The sequence below is a fragment of the Dermacentor variabilis genome, chromosome 5 (assembly GCF_050947875.1).
Source record: "Dermacentor variabilis isolate Ectoservices chromosome 5, ASM5094787v1, whole genome shotgun sequence".
In the NCBI taxonomy this organism is placed as follows: Eukaryota; Metazoa; Arthropoda; class Arachnida; order Ixodida; family Ixodidae; genus Dermacentor; species Dermacentor variabilis.
This window is the reverse complement of record NC_134572.1, coordinates 163,057,415-163,072,114: the sequence shown is the minus strand read 5'-3', so window position 1 is coordinate 163,072,114 and position 14,700 is coordinate 163,057,415. Positions and strand designations below refer to the sequence as shown.

At 43.7% G+C, this 14,700-nt stretch overlaps 1 protein-coding gene across 1 annotated transcript in view; it reads right to left on the bottom strand.

Moving 5' to 3' along the window:
* Positions 1-554: 554 nt before the first annotated feature.
* Positions 555-14,700, bottom strand: part of LOC142583689 (nephrin-like) — a 31,866-nt gene continuing 17,720 nt past the window's right edge. Inside the window, exons 5-6 of the mRNA XM_075694176.1 lie at positions 14,401-14,653; positions 555-974 (exon numbers count right to left, since the gene is read on the bottom strand). Of these exons, the coding sequence (XP_075550291.1) occupies positions 741-974; positions 14,401-14,653 (487 nt within the window). The 3' untranslated portion in view covers positions 555-740. The remainder of the gene's footprint in view (positions 975-14,400; positions 14,654-14,700) is intronic.

Genomic DNA, 14,700 nt, shown 5'->3' with positions numbered 1-14,700 from the left:
TTTTCTCGTGGCTGCAGCAGTCCATATAGTGTGTCCCAGCTAACATTAGCCAAGTTCTTCAATGAAACGAAAATATTTAAAAACACTGCGTTATATACGATATTAAAACCTAAGGCATTTGGTGGTCAGAACCGAAAACACAATCGAAAACAATCGAAATACAACCTAAAATCGTAGGTTCTCAAATTGTATCTTGCGCCGTGTCTAAATATTTTCGTTTCATTGAAGAACTTGGCTAACATTGGCTCGGACACCCTATACACGAGAAAAGAAGCTTCGCCCTAAAGATCTCGGAAACTTTCGCTTATAGTGAAGCTTTTTATAGCTAGCTAGTGGTATTGAATTTCTAATCCGCGCGAGACTTCCCAGCGTTCAGTTTTCTCGCGCTCTTTTGTTACGCTTTTGCATACACTGCTACATCAACAAAACAGCTGAATTCGGTGCCTGGAGGTTTTCTGGAAGCACATTCTTTGTCAATTCAGGCACACACGACGAGGCGAATTATTACAGTATTTGTTCTAAAAATATTTATTCAACAGTCAAACGCCTAACAATATGTACAAAAATACAAACATACGGTAGCGTCGCAACTTTCGCTACCGCTGTCACAGTAGTCTAGGATCGTTGTGCACATAATGTTATGTTGAAAAACAGCCTCGTTTCCTGCTGCTCATTGCCCAGGTTGGGTTACGTTCTCCGCACGTGGTGCTGCTTACACCAATCAGAGATGCACAGCTGCTCTAACGTCGCATCTCGGTAGTCTGAAGCCTAAGGTACCAAAGAACCACGATGAGTATGGTGAATCTACAACTAAGGAATGTCACTGCAGCTTTGTTCGAACGTGCCGTTGCGCTGTGCTCCTCAAGGCTCGTTGGGAACAAGTGAATCGGAGTCGAAGCGGCGCTGCGCTGTCCCGAAGCACTCACCACGAATGCAGTAGCCAGCAGGTGATTATTAAAGGCGGCGCCTTTGAGCTGCGTGAGAATAAGAAAAAGCTATTAATTTAAGGCGTTTTAGAACTAGGGTAAGTATGCGTCCCGAAACAACACAATGACACCGAGCGAGCGGCGCGCAATTTGTTTCCATGATCTGAGGTTCTCTAACGTGCACTCAAGGCATCGTGTACGAGCACTCTTGGATTATGGTCCCAACAGGATGTGGCCGCTGCGGCCGAGAATCATAGCCATTGCAATAGGCGTAGCCACTGCCATAGCCATAGCCACTGCTGTAGCCATAGCTATTGCCATGCCAAAACAACATAGCCATTTATTCACTGCAGCAGGCTAATCACACTTTTTGCAGACAACACGGCTGCGGTATTGCCGAACTGGGAGGCAGTGGGGGGTGGGGGGGTTAGACCTGAGCCCGGGTCGTTAAACTTTGAAGGACTTAAAATAAAGTTGTTTCCATCCACCCATATTGCCGAACAAACACAGGTATACATACAAATCTACGCAAAAACAGAAAAAGACATATAGGTGAACAGATGTTACGCTTCTTTTACACATGCACAAAGAGAAAAAAGACGCAGTACCTTAACGGTTCTTCGTTACTGTCCTAGTTACTTTCCTGCAGTTTTCTATTTATTGCCACTACTACAGCAACGTAACGCGATCGAGGCATTTCGCCGCACATTTTCACTACGTATATTTAAACTAGAAAATATTGTGATAAAATAGGGCTTGCATGTTCACCGGCTTTAATTTCGCTACTAGAACATGTGTCGTGTAGTCATTTCCTTTTTAAATATATTCAGCCCTATTTTCTCTCAATTAGCTGCTTCTGTACAACGATTTATCTGGACAAAAATATCCGCCTGCAAAAGTAATCCAGATGAATAAGTGTAAGGCTGATATCTGCTACAACAAATTTTAAAAAGTAAAAAAAAATCCACCCGTAGTTTTAAGCAACACTCATAGCTACGTGTTGATTTCAGAGCCATCGGGGTCGCTGCGCATGTGTTGAGTTACACGTGCTAGGGCCAGCAATATTTTCACTCTGACAAAGAACAGGCCTTCGTACATGCGTCTGTCATGTATAAACGCACGGAGGATAGCCGCTGAATATTGCCAGTGACATTTCTAGCAATGACTTGCGGCTGTTTCAAGCGGGGAAGTGTTGAACTGTTCGCGTTCCAAAAAGATTTAAAGAACCAGTTATCGGAAACAAAAAACAACTGTTGCTTCAGTAACGGTGAAACATGACAGTGCATAAAGAACAAAAATATATTTAGACATCTGCAATCACGAAAACAATTTTGCTATCACTGCAGGGCGCAATTCTTCCGCGTCATTCCTCGGGAAAAAATTGTGCCCTGACTTACATGGCGTCGTTTAGAGTCTCACAGCAAAAACAAACGTTATGCGACTCAGGACGACCGAGCAGTGGCACCATTTCGGAAATTTTGCATGTTCAAAATATAATCTGAAGGTCATCAGGTGTGCTGGATGCGAACCGATCGACCGTGTTGAAAAACATAAGAACCTGAACGCGTCCGAGGCCGCGTTCCGTCCGGACTATTGAGGGTATGGAGCGCCGACACTTGGACAACCATTCGTCTTTGACAGCAGCGCTGTAGAGATGAGAGACAAAGCGATAGCGGAGTGTTCTTTTTGGCTACCTTCTTGCAGTCTCGCGGCCAGTAATGCACTCTCCCACTAAATATGAGCTATTGAAGGATAACAAGCCTCGACAGTTTTATACGCGTAATCCTCGACTACTCAAATATGGCTCATGTCCAACGCCATGGCCTTAGGAGGCAAAAAAAAAACTGCATGAAGTACATGAAGCGCAGTAGTCCGTCCCGAAGCGTAACTAAAGAGAATATCAAGTTGAATAAAACGCTTGTCGGTAATATAGCTAGCGCTCGTCAACAGTACAACCATAACTTATCTGTGTCATTCTTAAGCTCGCGCACGATAACATCAGTCGAGGGACTTTATTCACAGTAACAGTTCAGTTTGGAGTGTTTTAGTACGACCTCCATAAAGTGAAGCTGCTGCATTGATTCTCAAGAATAAGCACAGCAGAATAGTTGAATAGATTAACACGTGGATGCTCAGTATATTATTCTTGAATTCCGACAAGATTTTTGTTCTTGAATCACAGTAACCAGCCTGAATCATTCGGCATAACAAACACCGCTAGGAATTTATTAGAAACCTCACAGCACTCATCACAAACACTCGTGTTGCACCTAATCTAGTTCGCCATCCACAGGCATGCATTGTAAAAAAGAATGATTAGCTTCGTGCTGTTAACAAACGTATTTATTGCTGGAAAAGCATTCGCTTCTACTTTTAAACGAATTACTGTAAGCTTATTCAACTACCAGTGACGTGCAGTAATTAGTACTAACCTTTTTCACTTTACCCACTAACGATATGGAACTGTCGTGCTACGTAGGTATAAATGGAAGACGTGACGTCATGCCTGGCAAAAGCAGTATTCGTTTCTCAGCCACAACGGCTGACATGCACTCAGGAAAATTCCGCTTTGATAACATGTTCCCATCTGAAGTTGCATTTCGTATTTATACAAATTTAACATCGCCGTTAGGTTATTTACCGTAACGAAAACATGAACGAAGCATCCTAATATTGTTACACTGTGCTTGCGACAACCCTGTACCTCAGTAGTATATTGGTTAGTCTGAGTGCGACTAAGCCCAGCTGAATAAAATTTTGGTAATCCTGGGTCCGAGTGACTCATGCCGAGTCGTAGTTTGGTCAGTCTGAGTACGAGCGAGTGAGGCTGAGTAAAAGCTTGGTGACTACAGGTGCCGGCCTCCCTCCCCCCTCTCCATGTATTTCCTCTGTTTGGCATTAAGCAGGCATGGAAGCCAAGTGGGAGAAGGATCGCTGCAAAGCGCGAAACATCCGGGCACTTGCGAGTTTAGTTTATGCCGTGCAAGCATTACTTTTCTCTCTGGCAGACAAGGTCAAACAATGCGCGCTGTGGGCTGCATTATTGAGAGAAGCGAGCAAGTTCGACGCTGTCAGAGTTTCTATAGATTAGTAGGTTTCGTCAGCGCAGTTACCATTCGCGTTCAATGTTCGTTAGAACCATCCCCTGTTTCGCTTGGGCACTCCCGCCTTCTTGCGAAAGCAGTGGTGGCTGCCGTTCAGCGTGACTTGAAATTCTGGCGCTGCTCGTTTGCTGGTAGAGCTGCTAAATTACGCTTGTGGGACTGCATGTCATGAGTGGTACTACTGTTGCCACTGTAAAACGAATGGTCACTCTAAATGCTCAGTGTCCAGCTAAACCTTCGAGAAGAACGAGGTGAGGCGGGCTTTGTTCGTTGTTCGATTGAACTCCACCGATGTAGCTTTCGCGTGCACAGTTGCTGCCTTGACGGTCGGAAAATGCAAATTTCAGGGAGCATGACGCCGAGCAGCTAGCCTCGGCAAGCCAGCCTCTTACGATGCCGCCTCACGACATTTTCTCCAGAACCAATCTGTGCAGTGAATCTTCAGGAGTGGGCTCTGTACGGTTATTGGGCTTTCCGAAATACTGTTTGGTCCGGGGTAGTTTTGGTGGCGCCCTCGTCACGCGCTCTCCGTTCTACGCGCTTAGCGGATAAAAATGATTGTTTTCGCATCACGTAGTTACGACGTATTTCCCATGGCGTTTTTTAAATATTTTTCAGACTGTGCGCTAAGATGATCCCGTAGCGCTCCCTCTTAGATATTTTCCTCCCTCCGTGTTTGATGCTCGCGTTCACCGCGACTGACAGCAAATCAGCAGTGTCACTGCTGAGATTGCGCATCTGCATTTGTGGTATATATGAAGTGTCACATGCGAAACTACCGCTGAATTTGTGGACCCGGACAGGCGCCTAGCGTTGCGTCCGAACCCTCAAAAATCATTACAACGAGCTGCACCTCCTTTGGTTCTATAGTAGATCATGGATAAGTGGCATAACGTTTGGTCAAGCTTCTTTGCATTCAATTCCAGCAGGGAAAAGTGTTCTTTAAGAGGGAAGCCTTTCTTTATTACAGTGGTATACAATGAAACGACTGTGATCTATCCGGAACTGGTAAATATGCACATGCGGCACAGACACAAAAACGTGTGCGCACCGCACGCACGCGTGCATTCAAGAACAAATAAGAATTTGCGTATTATTTAAAGATACCTTTTGGATATTTTATTTTCAGGAGAGATAACTCCAGCATTGCCAAAGTATAGCGTCATACTTGTTTCGTTCTTACAATACTTCATGATGAACCAGAAATAATATTGTATATTAAGGCTCTCGCAAACACTGATTTTCTACTCGTACATTATTAGCATTTCTGGTCCTTCTGCCTTCACTATACATAAGCGTGGTATGAAGGTATCGTCATTGATATGTTGAATTCAATAGAAGGTCTGAGTTCGTGAGATCTGTGGGCCAGGAAGACCTTTCTCGGTGCGATTGTGTCCGAGTAAACCGAGCTGAATAGTATTTTCTTGAGTATGAGTCTGAGTGAGCTCTAAAAAAAATATATTATTTGCAGGTGAGTCTCAGTGAGCTCTGTTCATTCTCTCGACCTATATTCAAGCACCTAAAAGCAAACCATTGTGGCACGCTTTGAGAATAGGAATGACGTTAGACAATCAGTGTTGTAAACTACGCTCGCCTTCGAGCAAATTGTTGTTTTTATTATTATATGGTATTTAGGAGATTGTCGCCTTTAATTGGCGCCGGCTACTCCTTTTCACATAGGAATTAAAGAATAAAAATAAAGCTTAACAAAATAGTGAAATCATAACACAAATTCCTGCAACATAAGTACACTAACGTCACACTATAACTGAAAGACAGCACCAAGTCATAAAAACATAGTCAGGTCACGTAAGTAGACTAATGCCACACTAAAACTGAAAGCCACCTCAGAAACACAGCAACACAAAGTACAGTGAAGCATGTGTACTAAAGTATACACAAAGTCCGGTCGTTTAGCTAGACTAAAATGAGGACACATAAAAAATCACGGAATAAATTCTTATGAAGTTACAAAAAAAACAGGCACTGGATTGGCCAAAGTCGGGTAAAAGAGAAAGATAGTATGCACTATCACATTTAAACACTCTATCAGTACTTTCCGAGAATATTACTCGCTTCTAGACATCTTTAAAGGGTCAGTAACACTCGTCTTTGCAATGAGTATGTTGGCCAAGGACCTAAAATCTTCCTGAGGCGGAAGAGCCTGCGATTTATTGCCACTGAATCAAGTGCTAAGCGTTGTCTGCGTGTGCCGTGTCGCGGACATTCTAGCAGAAGATGCTGTACATCTCCATCAGCATGGCCACAAGTGCGTTCCGCACTATCACCTCTTGAAATTTTGTGTACGAATTTACCCCGGGCTGGCCTTCGTGGCTGTTAATATCTTATGCAGCAGTATCGGCGGTTTCACTTGTTCTTTTTCGCACATCTGTAATTTTGACGCCTGTGCCAGAAGCAAACGCCATCGCACTGCCGGAACACGCATCCGAAAAAAAAGATGATGCTGCTGCTGCCGGTCCTGGGACAGTAGCTGTCGCTGCCTGCAGTACAGACGTCTGATACCGATGCCGGCGAACAGCGCATGAGTACGGTGGATTGCATGGACAACCCGCCAATCTGCCGCGACTTATCAAGTCTGCTGCATCACCCGCCGCCGATCCTGGACAATTTCATGCTGCTCGTCGGACAACATGGGACGACACTATCTACAGCGCCTCCTCAAAAGCGCGCCCATTTGGACGAAGCTTCGGGCCACGACACTGCCACAATGGTTCGGCGCTCACCAACTGCTTTTCTACAGGTCTGTTACCAAGGTAAATATACCTGGTAGCGAAGCCTCCATAGGAGCCCATGCGTTCAAAACATGGCGGTCCATCGCCGGTTCATGGGGCTTAGCGCCATCTGTATGTGGTGGGAGCACTTCCGGCGGAAGAACAAATAACGTGACGCCATGACCGTTAAAAGCAGAAGTGAAGCAGAAGCAGAAGCAGAAGCATTTTGTTTTCGAAGGCGCTAAATTTGTTTTGTTGTTCTTCCTTTGGAGCTATATATTAAAATGACCCGCCATTCGACTTGATGGGCGTTTCGAGCTTTCAGCGTAGAAAGCGATGCAGGAAAAGGCCAGCCGTACCGTTGTCGAAATCGCATCCCTGCACAGAACATACTTTCTTTGGAAGCCGACGAAAGCTTTAGGTGTAGAGTGCTGATCCTATTGTCGGATGCCAAGCCCGTCGGCCAGCGCAGTCGCACGAAAACAACTACACAATTATCTGGCGGTCGTAACTCACTACTTTTGACTGAACAGATTAAGAAGCAATGAAGTTACCCGCGTCACCAAATTCAGACAAACTTCGACAAGCAAGAAAGCACAAATTGTGAGTGGGGCGTATTTAAACAGGTGATACGAGTGCACCTTTCTGCCCATTTCAAGGCGTGCATTGCACTGCGAGTGATAGTGGCGTCAACGCCCCCTGTAGCAATGGGCGCTGAAAAGAAATGCATTTATTAATAATAATAAAATTAAACGTATTTTCTTAACTCATCACGATTATATAAAATTGACTACGAATTTTATTTTCGTTGAATGAATCTAACTATGTCTTGTTTGAACTAAAAAACGCGTTTTTCTTTCCCAATGTTTGCTCCCTCCAAACATAGTCGCGCTTCAATCGCTGCTCCCATAACCCCCCCTGCTGATGTCGGTGACAATCTGTACTGAACCGCTTTTCGCCCGAAGCTTCGCGACCTATTTGAATCGACCTTGTCTGTTACTACCAAACTCGCTGTTACCGTAGCAATAATATTTGTCTTCCGGCAGTGTCGTGGCCACCCAACCATTTCAAACGGTCTTGCACTGCCCTTGTTTATGTTTTGCGACTGTTGCTTTTGAGTGGGGATGTTGAGGGAAGCCCTGGACCTATGACAAAGGCTCAAGAAGAGAAGTTAGATGATGTGGCCGAGGCTGTAAAGCGTCTTGAAGCCAGGAACGCAAGTCTTCTCGAATCAATAATGAAAGTTATAAATATGCACGCAGAACTCAAAACAGACCTCGAAAGCTTAACCAAACGTGTGCAGGAACTGGAAAACAAATTAGAACCTGCTCCATCTGTTCATGCCCCAACATCTCTCGATAGTGGCTTTTCTAGCATCATTACCAAAATTGATAACCTAGAAAACCAGTCGCGTAGATCAAATGTTTTGTTTTATGGTGTTACCAATACTAACGAATCTGAAAGCTGGGAAAGTTCACAGCGACTTGTGCACGAGTTCTGCCGTGATAAGCTTGGTGTCACTGTAACTTCCATTGCTAGGGCACACCGTGTGGGCCGTTTTTCGACTGTGAAAAAACGCCCCATTATAGCTAAGTTCTTCAACGATAAAGAACTTGAGGGTATTTTAAGTAAAGGCAGCAAGCTGAGGGACACAGGTTCCAGCATAGGACGCGACTATTCCCAAGCCGTTCGTGATAAACGCCGGAAACTTCTGCAGTTCTCTCGATCAATTAAAAAACAAGGTAACCGTGTGCGCGTAACGTTCGACAAGCTGCACATCAATAATGACACCTATGTGTGGGATGTCGCGGGTAACCGTGCTGTGCCAGTTCGTCATCCCACCACAGTATGACCTGTGCCGGCTGATAGGTCATCTACAAAATCTACGTTATTTTTGCAAATATGTGTCATAATTTAAAGAATAATACCAATTTCCTGTTCACAAACATCAGAAGTGTTCTTTCCAAAAGTGTCGCCCTTTCTTCGCTCATAGATTCTACGTGCGTTTCGCTTCTAGTTTTGACTGAAACTTGGCGGGACGATGCCGTTCCTGATGATTACATTCTTCTGAGTGAATCTGAATTTTCCTTTTTCCGGTGGGACAGAATAAATAGAAAAGAAGGAGGTGTCCTTATAGCCACAAAGAAACAATTATGTGCTCTTCCCCTCGCTGTTGATACTTTCCTCGAATGTGTATTGATATGGTGTAAATTCGGAGTTACTGATGTTATTATTGGTGCTTTCTACCGGCCGCCCGATATGTCTAATGGATTCTCGGGTGAATTCCATAGAATACTCAGCGACTTACATGTGTGTTTTCCAAACTCTATTTTCCTCGTATTTGGCGATTTTAATTTTCTAAGCATTGAATGGCCCACTCTTTGTGTTAATTCCAGTGATAAAGAAGCCCACACTTTCCTTCATTCCTGCTTAGATTTTTCTTTTGTTCAACTTATTACTAGTCCTACCCGTCGCTCCGCTACTACGGCAAATATCCTTGATCTTGTCCTAACAAATAACCCGGACGTTCTTTCTGACATACTGCATTTAAATGGTTTATCCGATCACGACATTATCACCGGGTGCATCACGCATCCATTTACTGAAAAGAAAACTACTATTAAGCGAATTCATTGCTACAATCGCGCGAATTTTGAGATGATTAACTCGGAATTAAACACCTTCTCTGAAAACTTCCTGGCTCAGTATTCATCACGCTCAATCGAACTAAACTGGCTGTCGTTCAAAACCACCTTGTCCCACCTTGTTAATAATTATGTGCCAATCATCACCATCCGACATCATAAAAATTCACCTTGGTTCACACATCGTCTTCGTTGTCTTAATAATAAGAAAAAACGTTTGTACCGCCAAGCTATGACCACACGTCTCCTGTCATCATAGAACAAGTACAAAAATTGTGATAAGGAGTATCAGTCGCTGCTTAGAACAACACGTCGTAATTTCTTCACTCACGACCCGTCTACTGTGTTAACCAATAATTCTCATAGATTCTGGCGCATTATCAATCCGAGTTCCTATCCTGATATAGTACTAATTAATGCTGACGGACAACCAGTCACTGAAACTGAGTGTTCGCAGCTTCTGAACGATACATTTTCATCAGTATTCACCAATGAAGATATAACTTCCTCGCCTATATTAGAGCCATTGCCTAACATTTCCATGCCAGAAATTGTCATCAGTGATTCTGGTATTCTTGCCCTTTTGAATAACCTCAAAACTACTACTAGCTCTGATCACATTGGTTTCAATAACAAGGTACTTAAAAACGCTTCTTTAAACATTTTTCAAGTGTTATCAGCCCTGTTTTCCCAATCATTATCATCTGGCATTATTCCTCATGACTGGCGAATAGCTAAAGTAATACCAATATTTAAATCGGGTGATTGCTCTGTCCCACTTAACTATCGTCCTATCTCATTAAATAGCAACATATGTAAACTTCTCGAGCACGTCATACACACACAAGTCATCAACTACCTAGAAGACCATGATATCATCTTCAAGTACCAGCGCGGTTTTCGCAGGGGTTATTCATGCGACGCTCAGCTCCCCGGATTTACTAACGATATATTTTCCGCATTTAACGAAGGATTCCAAGTTGACGCAGTGTTTCTTGACTTGTCGAAAGTTTTTGATCGCGTTCCTCATCACAGGCTTCTAATCAAATTAACACACTTAAATATTCACCCAGACGTTCTTGCATGGATTAAAGATTTTCTCTCCAACAGACAACAATTTACCTGTGCTAATTGTTGTAACTCTTGTTCTGTTCCTTTAACATCTGGAGTCCCCCAGGGTAGCGTCCTCGGTCCCCTACTTTTCTTAATTTTTATTAATGATCTACCAAAATGTGTCTCATCTCGAATTCGATTATTCGCAGATGATTGTGTTATATATCGTAATATTAGTAATGACGCTGACCGACTTTCCTTACAAACTGATCTTGATGCGGTGACCGCTTGGTGCTCTTCGTGGTTAATGTCTTTAAATACGTCTAAAACCAAGCTAATGTCATTTATGAACCATTCCACTCGACTTCCTACCACCTACTTTCTCAATAATGCTAGAGTAGAACTTGCGCCAACTTACAAGTATCTTGGCCTTCATCTTCAGTCTGACTTAACTTGGCATTACCATATTAACACCGTCTTAGCATCAGCTAACCGAGCACTCGGTCTTCTTAAGCGTAACCTCAAGCACGCACCTTCGCACTTAAAAAAACTTGCTTATATCACGCTGATCGGCCCAAAAATTGAATATGCTTCTGCCATATGGGATCCCGATCAAGCATACATAATCAACAACATTGAATCTCTGCAGAACCGTGCTGTTCGCTTCATCTTTTCCGATTATTCACGCTTCACCAGCGTCACATCGTTAAAACAACGTGCCGAGTTGGAATCACTATCACGTCGACGCCAGTTTGCTCGCCTAACCTTATTTCATAAACTTTATCACCATTCCACGCTTCACGATGACTTCTTTTCACCACCCCCTGCAGTTTTCCCGCGCCGTGACCACGCTAACAATGTAAAACGCATAATGTGCCGCTCATCGCTCTACGCAAAATAATTTATTCCTCACACAATAATAGAATGGAATAACCTACCATCACGCATAGCTACTGAAGTTAACTTACCATCTTTCCAAACTTTGTTGCAAGGAATCGGTTAGTGGTAGCAGATTAGATATTACTTTAGATATATGCACATATTAACATATTATGTAAAATGTTCTTGTGTTTTCATGACTAAGTGCATATACCCCTTGTTCATATCTATTTATTTTGTGTTTCTTGTGTGTATGTTTATTTGATGTAGTTTTTTTTCTTGTGTATATTTCATGTTTGTGCCCCCCCCCCCTATGTAATACCCTCGTGTCTTAGGGGTAATGTGAATAAAAAATAAAATAAAGAAAGCGTTTTTGTACGCGGTACCGAGCTGCAGACGGTGCATCAGTGTTTTCAGGACTCTGGTCGAATTTAATGTGGACGGGATTTCAAATTAAAGTGAACGGTGAAATAAAATCATGGGCGAGAAAATATGAAATAAATCTGAAGATTTCGAGTTCTGATCAAACCATGTCACTTTGCAACCACGGGCTGATATCTGTCTAAGTACGTGGCGCAATTCGCCTTCTCTCAGAGGGCGACCATGTGTGGAGTTAATAACATGCGCTTGTCCAGCTGCCTTATCTGCTGCAACATTCCCAGGGATACTGAAGGGGCCAGGTATCCAGTGAAGCATTCCTGTGCGATTTTCTTCACTTGCTTTTGTGAGTTCCTTAAGTATCTCGTTAACTAGCGCCGTGTTTTTATAATTGCTGATGTCACTATGAAGTAAAGACAAAGCTGCCTGCGAGTCACAAAGGATCAACCATTGTTCCCCTTTTTGCAAAAAAAAAAAATGGTCACTCGCCCTCCCTCTTGTTCTCATCAATAAAAAAATTATCCCCCTTCCCTCACCCTCATGCTGAAAAGGCTGCTATCCTTCTCTTGCGTTCCGTTTTCTACAATTTATAATGAACTACTTGCTCAAACGTATACATAATATCAGCTGTCTGACGATGACGGCATGAAAAGGGCCGCATAATTTCCATTAAATTACAGTACCACCACGATAAAATGACGAAAAAAGATTGACGCCTACGGAACGACGAAGGGAGCATGATGACGATGGTATGACGACAATGGGATTACATTAGGGAAGTGATGAAGATGGTAAAACTACAGCATGACGACGACTGTGTGATGACGATTGCGTGATGACGACTGCATGACGAGAGTTGGATGACAAAGCTGGAATGACGACGATGCATTGACCACGACGTCATCATCACCACTACCTGCTGGCCGAGCAATTTTACAACCTGGACCACTCGGTCGGAATGGAGTGCACGACGACGCCAGCATGACGAGAGTTACATCACTAAGCTGGAATGAAAATGACCGAACAACCAAGATGACATCACGATGGTGGTGCGAAAAGGAATGCACGACGACTGAATGGCGATGATGGCGTGACAACAAGGGTATGACGAGAGTCAGATGAAAAAGCTGGAATGATCACAATGCAGTCCTCACGACGGGACCACCATCACGAGTCGATACCTAATGGTCCAAGCGATTAGTCTATTTGGGCCACAGCGTGCGGTGTAGCAGGTATTATTTCTATCCTTATGTTACCCTCAGGGTAAAGAGTACACTTCAGAAGGGAAGGGCAATTCACAACAATGAAAAAGAACATGACGCTCGTTTCATAACAAGAATATAAAACAGTAGAGGAAAAAGGATTTCAAATCCTAGCAATTGTCTTACAGCTTTATAAGACAGTTGATGAACAACAATATTAGGCAGAAAACAAAAACAGGATACTAAAATCAGGTAATAGAGAAAACACAAAAGCTGTAATTAGGTAATCAGCGTTGTAAGGGCATTTTTAAATTGAATAGAATCAGTGATGCTTGTGAATTATGCGGGTAGGGAATTCCTTTCTCTACAATTTCTTGGAAAATACGGTTGTGCACATGTTACAGTGTTACAATAGGAACTGAGACTTTTTGTAGGTGATTTCGGCTATGAGAAATGAAGGGTACTGGTTGGAATTCATTGGGAGCGAAGATTAGGGTTATGGTAGAAAATGACACTTGAAGACGTTTTCATTTGGGTGACGCTAGCCGAACGAGGATAGTTGGACAAGATAAAACGAACTGCACGATTCTGCACAATTTCCAGCTTGAGTTCTAGTGTGACCTGTCCAGAGTCCCATACAGATGAAGCATATTCCACTCCACTCATTATTTGTGCATACGTGTATCGGACGGCCTTCTTTCGGCTCCAGAAGCCGACTTGCCTGACCTTATCGGATTCATGCAAACGTAATTTGTGCATATGCATGTGTAATCATGCATTTTAGAGCGGCAAGTGGCGCTCGTGTCAGGTCGATAAAGAATTGGGTCCCCGACTTGCGTATTATGCGATAATGGTGGACATTCCTTTCCGTCAAAGTGTCTTCAATGCTCGCGATGTTTGTGATAAGGCTATTGGGACTTGCATAAGAACATGATTAGTAGTGATAGAGCAAGGATGGTTTCGGACACGACTCAATATTTTGACGACTCTCGTCTTCATCTGGTAGTAAGTAAGTTCTACACTTCAGCGCTTGGAGCTGCTGATACTGAAATTTCAATTCATCGTGGAGGAGCTTTCTGTTTCCGACGAACTCTGGGCATTTTTGTCGCTATGCCTTGGAAAGGCTAGCTACACCTGTAGTCGAAAACGTCCTACTGTTCCCACTCCTCCTCACTACTTCTTTTACCTCATGTGCTACAGATTTGACCTAAGGAGATCTATTCGTGCTACCTTTCTGTATCAGCCTATGCTTCCTATCTGCTTCGTTTTGCCGGGCGGGAACGCTTAACGTATGGTAATACAAAACGTCTAAATTTTTCTATTTATATTAGCGTAATATCCGATAAACTGTGAAGATGAGTTCGATGACCACTTGACCTTATCAAGTTTGTAACAATATCCTGCCGTGATACTGATGAATGCATAAGTTGATGAATAAATAGACTAGACACGTGCGATCGGCTAAGGAAGCCACAGTGTACCAGAATTACGGGCTGCGCGGATCTGAGAGAGGCCCGGAGTATTCCTCGGGGGTCCCTCAGCTGGACGAGAAGGAAGGCACCCTGGATGATCGGTGACGCCGTGATGCAGGCGAGCCGGGGTCCCGGCTGGACAACCCGGCACCTCGGCGCCGGCGCTAGCACCGAGAAGAAGCAGGGGGCCTCGGCCGCTCCAACAGTGTTGCTAGCCAGGCAAGCAAGCGTGCCGTAGTCCAACTCACTTCGGGGCACGTAGCTGCGTTTGCGGAAGGTTGATTGATTAAATCAACCATTCACTGAATA